General features: G+C 35.5%; 1 protein-coding gene across 1 annotated transcript in view; it reads right to left on the minus strand.

Annotated features, from left to right (window-relative positions):
- The window catches only part of PPP2R5A (protein phosphatase 2, regulatory subunit B', alpha), a 44,791-nt gene that overhangs the window by 24,330 nt on the left and 14,439 nt on the right, over nucleotides 1-6,022 (minus strand). Inside the window, exon 2 of the mRNA XM_009582198.1 lies at nucleotides 2,015-2,211. Coding sequence (XP_009580493.1) covers nucleotides 2,015-2,140 — 126 coding nt within the window. The 5' untranslated portion in view covers nucleotides 2,141-2,211. The remainder of the gene's footprint in view (nucleotides 1-2,014; nucleotides 2,212-6,022) is intronic.

Here is a 6,022-nt window from a genome sequence, read left to right on the forward strand (position 1 = left end):
CTTTGGAAAGAAATTGGCTCCGCTTCTGCCACTGATGCCACTCTGGCTTTTTTCTGGGAATTTCTGTAGTCTGTTCATCCTTTACTACCAGGCAGATGATAGTTGGGTTTCACTAAGGCCGATTTCTACTTTTTCGTCCCAAAAACACTATCCCTCAAACTCTGCAAAAAAACTCAAATTCTTTTTCTTTTAATGTAGTAACACTGAACAGACTGAAAATTTAAAATAAAAAGATCTTTTAAATCTCATAGAAGTTTTGCTGCAAAGAAAGGCCTGAAGCCTGACACATGTGTTGTTTGGAGGGAGAGACCCATCCAGAGTTCTTTCTGAAAGCTGGTACTTAGTCCTAATTCACAGCAAAGACCTTTTCTGCTGCCAGTTGCCAGGGAGACTAGAAATACTATTCAGGCTTGGAGGAATCTTTTGTCTCAAGCTCTGAAAAAGCTCTCACGCAGCATTTAAGGCCTTCTTAATTTTCTGTCATTTTACGGGAGGAAAGGAGGTGGAAATTTGTTATGGAAGGAAAAACAAGCATCTGCAGAGCCCAATCATTTGCACAACAACAATAACCTCAGAAGAACAGCTCAAAAACACCTTATCTCCAAGAAAAGAAAGCAACTCCAATATGAAAGAAAATCTCCCTTCAACAAGTATGACAGGCTAGTTAGTATACTCTTTCTTCCAACAAGAGGCTACAGAGGGCACACAGAGTAAGAAAACACTGTAAGGATTCAGCCTTGCTGCCACCCGCAGGAAAAAAAAAAAAAAAAAAAAATCTAGAGAAGAGGTGGACATACTCTGTCCTTTATTTTCTTGTGTAAGAAACGTTTAAGACAAACACAGGTCCTTTAAAAAACAAAACTATACCAAAAAACCAAGTGTCCTAGATCTTTTGTAAAACTTAATAAGCATCTGGTGAAACAGCCAAAATGATTAAAAGGGTTTCAATAATCCTAGCCCTTCAGTATAATGGCAAAATTTCTATGCTTATTTATATTAAAGATCTGATCTTCCTTATCAGCTGCTCACAGAAAAAGAAAAAAACAAAAACAAAACCCACCAAACAAAAACCAAACAAAACCTTAAGAAAAAATAGCTTGCACTGTATAGAAAACTACGAAAGTTGTAGGCCAGATGTTTGAACCAGTCTGCTTACATTCCCGATAGCTACTTCTAAAGTCAGCATTGTGCCTATGTAAACTTAACCAAAGTTTAGAGAACCATTAGCCTAAATGCACTGGCACTAAACACATTCTTTTTACATTTCAAATTTCTAGAAAAAACAACTTTAAAATATTTCAGGTTATTGTCAAATATCCTTCAGTTGCGTTCCCTGTACATGGAGTATAGGCATATCCAAAACATCACTTACATAGCATTTGAAAATGCATATAAAAAACCTGGGAAAGTCAGCAGATAACGACCACAAATATTTTGTTACTTACTCAACAAGCCATTGGTAGAAATTGCACAGTACAAGTCATCCTGTGGTTTACAACTCGAACAAAACACTTAAGACTACTCTAGCATGGCTCTCCAAGGCCAAAACAGTAACAAACAGCCATATAAAGTATTTACAAAGTAGAGTTGCTTTCTTACACTAATAAACCTGTCTGTTGACACTAGTACCCGCAAGAATCTTTACCAGGAAACTTTAGCCTGTCACTCCGCTGCCATTCTTAAAGACAGGCAGCACCGAAATATTGCCATTTTCTGAATGAGAACAACTTCAAAGCTTATCCAGACTGCAACCGTCTGCAATATACCAGTTCTTTCATTTTAATTAACCTGAATGCATCATATTTCAGCTAATAATTAAAACTTACAAGTGGTTTGTTTGTTTTTACAAGCCTTTCTAAACAATCTTGTAAGCCAAGTTATCATTAACTAATTGTATTATATTGCATAAGCAGAATAACCAACAGCAATTGAGTTAGATGCCATCAGAGTTGTAAACTGATTAATTTAAGATATTTTATTAAAATTCAAAATATAACAAGAGCATTCTACCTACCATTTTCACTATGTCAGCATAAGCTGATTCAACAATCACTCCACGATTTGTTGAAACGTATTCAACCAGTTCATTCAGTGTTGCTCTCTTAATTTCTTTGCTTTTCAGGTCTGAAACAGAGTCCATGAAGTCAAAGAGTACACAACACTGTTGCAACTTCTGACAAAAAAGATCTTGCTGTTCATTGAAGGTGGCATCTATAAAAGAAAAAAAAGACAACCAACACTTAAGTCTATAGAGGCAAACTCAGGATTTCTAAATCTATTTTGTTGACTAAAATTTGCACAGCTATCAGTTTTGTATTATGGGGAATAGTATGCTCTATAGTCAGCAAATTAATAAGCAATACTGTCAAAACTGAAAATATCTGTCAAGTATGTTAGAATGAAAGACTCGCCATTCACAACTTGTGTTTCATGCAAGAAATAATGGATAAACATACGGCAGTAAATATATTTATGGAAAACGAGTTCCTGAATTAACTTTATTTGAAATACAGTGTCATTAATAAGTACCAGCTCTCCCTCACCAAAAGTCATATACAGAAGCAGTGCATCATACTAACCTTTCATTCATCCGATTTGTCTCATTCTGTTCCCTAATCCTTTATTATGTAACCTGCTTAAAAGCTGTAAAATCTGCTTTGAAGGAATCTTGTCTTTTTACCCCAATGCAAAATACTTCACATACTTTTGCCATCATGTGATGAATGTTTCTCTTAAGAATCAACTCCAATATTTCAAAAGGATTAATCCTGAGTTTTCATGCTTTGGTCTAAATACTTTATTACAATCTTAGTCATGTAAGGTTTCCCAGCTTTTTTGGCCTATTAAGACAACGTGTTTGGCTATGACTTGGCATTTTCGAGTGCAGTTTCTCTATAAGCTGATAAGGAAAATTCCTCCATTAGTATTTCACATTAGCTCTAAAAAAGATGGATTATTAAGTACAGTACACTTCAAAAATTTAATACATCCTTAAAATATTGAAACTGTTCAAAAGTTGCATGATCACAACAAAAGCAGCCATGGTTTTAACTGAAAAATTGATTTAATGTGGCTTTCGTTCTTGTTTTTAATTGTTTGTTGGGGTTCTAAGCCATGCCAGCAACATAGCATCACCTCATCTATCAGTCAGTTGGGATTTCACTTGTTCTGGTGAAAAACGTTTATTTCCAATTTTATCTGCAAATAAGGAATGCTCTCCACCTGAAGAATTTTCAAGACCTGTCTGTAGCCAGACTACTAATCCCTTAGCTTCATTCATTCACTGCAGTATTGATATTAGCACTGCTGTTTCATCATAAGGAAATTATCAAGACAAGAAAAAGGCAACTGCCATGTAACACTGAGTATTGAAAATCTTAACTCTCACTTTAAAATTTGAACAAATCACAAAAAGATCTCATGCTTTTCTTTATTGTTTTAGGATTATTCTAATTAAACAAATTTCATTTTAAGTTTGTAAGTTTAACAACTCAAACACTCTTTGATAATGCCAGTTCCCCAAGTTTCTTACCAAAACACCTTCCATTTAGTGGCTGGAACAACAACAGTCAATAGTGGTTTTAATATTCAGTAATTATTTGATAGAATTCTTTCGTTTCTGTAAGCAAAAAGTAATTGCTAAAATGGACTGAAACGCCTCCACTGTAATCCCAGCTGCTCATTTTGCCCTGAAAGTTCAAACACCAGAATATGGTATTGTATTCTCTTTCCCCATCTGACAGTTATGATCCTATTACCTGAGCATAACAACTTCAGTGAGCTTTTGAAAAAGCTAGCAATTACTACTCCCTCATAAAGAACAATTCATACTTTTGAATGTTAATTCTGCAATTTTAACCATTTTTCTTTTGAATAAAAACCTTGCAAGATGCTTATTTTGCTCAGATACCTACAAAGACATGAATTGCTACACTCTGCAAAATAATGAACATCAGCTGTAAAAACATTTGTAAGTTACATAACATTTCAGCTCAGATCTTCTAACATTCTACAGCCGATTGCATGAGTAAGTATTGTATCATAGCAACAAAGCAGTAACAATGACATGCTGAGGATAAAATCCAAAAAGCCTAATTTAAGGAACCGACACAGGGAGCACAGCTTTTTTTGACAGTAGCCCGAAGCTGATAGCCAGACTCAAACAGAAGTCAAACCTACTCTCATTTTTCCTCACTACAAACTTGTACTGCAAGTTACAAAAGCCCAGCAGTGAGGCACAGCTAATACAATGTACTTAGTTGATGTTCAATAAAATGAAGTATCATTAACCAAAATTTACCTAAAAGTTTCAAAAACCAGCAGACAGCATCTGAATACTCCTAACAGTGGTTAAAACAGACTGAAGACCTAAGGTTAAAAGCAAGTAACAGGAATTCAGACAAAATAATCAAATCACTTATTACCTTCCCTAGAATATCAAACAAACCCCTACATTAGCCACTTTTAGTTAGACCTTAGAGTAACAAAGATCGTATCTCTGCTGCCATGCATCACCAGTCCATTTCATTAGCAATCTGATTTATCTCAATTAGACATGTTTTCTCAAATGAAAAACCTGCCCATTAATCTGTTTTGTTACTCGTATCATTCAAAGCAAAACCAAAGAAAGTATTTTCTTCTATGTGTACATCCATTTTCCATACTTATAAGGGGAATCATAAAATAAAGACATCTGCAAGAGATGAAAATTATGTGCAACCACAGTAATAAGTAAGGTAACAAGAAACCCGTTCTGTTGTATTAGCACTACCTGTCTTCATGTGCTCAATCCCTGCTTGATATATAGCACATTTGTCCTGGGAATGTTATGAGAGGTACCATAGGAACCATCAAGTGAGATTTGGGAAAATTTGTTTGTCGGAACCCCAGCACAACGGAAGCTAGACAATTCTACACCACGACAAAACCATATTGCCATAGGTTTTCCAGTTCTATCAATAAAATAAACTGTGCCACCATAATTGCATCAACATCAGAGCTTTTAGCTTTACTAGTTTAACAACTTACATCTAAAGTTCAAGATAACTGCTTTTCTTCAAATATCCTAAATACCACAAGGACCACAGAAGATAATGTAGGTTCAAAGTAGACAGTGAATGCTTCAATAAAATAACTTTGTTGACAGGCTGTATGTTGAAGCAGAATGGGGAGTGGGGTGGGGTGGAGGGGAATTAAAATTAAGCCCAAATTCTATTACCAGCCTGTCCCTGAATTGCTGCATGTTGCTGGAAAAACACTTTAGGGGAGGGGGGGCGGAAAGGAGGGAAGGAAACAGAACGTGAGGAAGCCTAAAGCAGAAAAAAAGGAGCAAAGGCATTTAATCCTACTTGGAAGAATGTCAAGATACGTACATTAAACCACCCCTCCAAAAATGGTCTACACACCATCTGATCCAAGTGATCAAAATGCAATTGCCTCAACTTTATTTTCTAGAGGCTGCTCAACAAAGTGTGATTTAGGAAATTCTTTAAATCCACTGTTACATTATTTGAAAGGTTGGTTGTAAGTTGATCTGAGGCCCTTGGGAAGGCAGTAATGAGATTTTAGGCAGCCACAGAAAGCCGATTCTTAATCAGATATGATGGTAGGAAATCCTAAAGACAAAAATTTCCATCCAACATCAAAAGAATGATTGTAAATTATGATCCACTTTAACCATGACTCTTTCTAAGGATATTCATTGCCTCTGGTCATTTCCACGATAGATGGTAAAATGTTTGTAACTGATGAAAATCATTCATTTGATCCTTGCACTTCATAATACTGACATTCTCAACAGACTATTTCTACTATTTACAAAAACCTGATCATTACAGACAGTAGCCACAACAAAGGATAGAAAGTTACAAACAAGTTGACTTGGAAGTTCCTCCTGAACAGAAGTTATTAAACATTAAAACAGCATGATTGTACAGATGTGTCTAAATCTCATACTTTCAAATTTATAAGGTCATCAATCCAAGTCTAAGCATGGAATATTGAGTTAAAAGACAAGATAGGG

The sequence above is a fragment of the Fulmarus glacialis genome, unplaced genomic scaffold (assembly GCF_000690835.1).
Source record: "Fulmarus glacialis isolate BGI_N327 unplaced genomic scaffold, ASM69083v1 scaffold42987, whole genome shotgun sequence".
NCBI lineage: Eukaryota > Metazoa > Chordata > Aves > Procellariiformes > Procellariidae > Fulmarus > Fulmarus glacialis.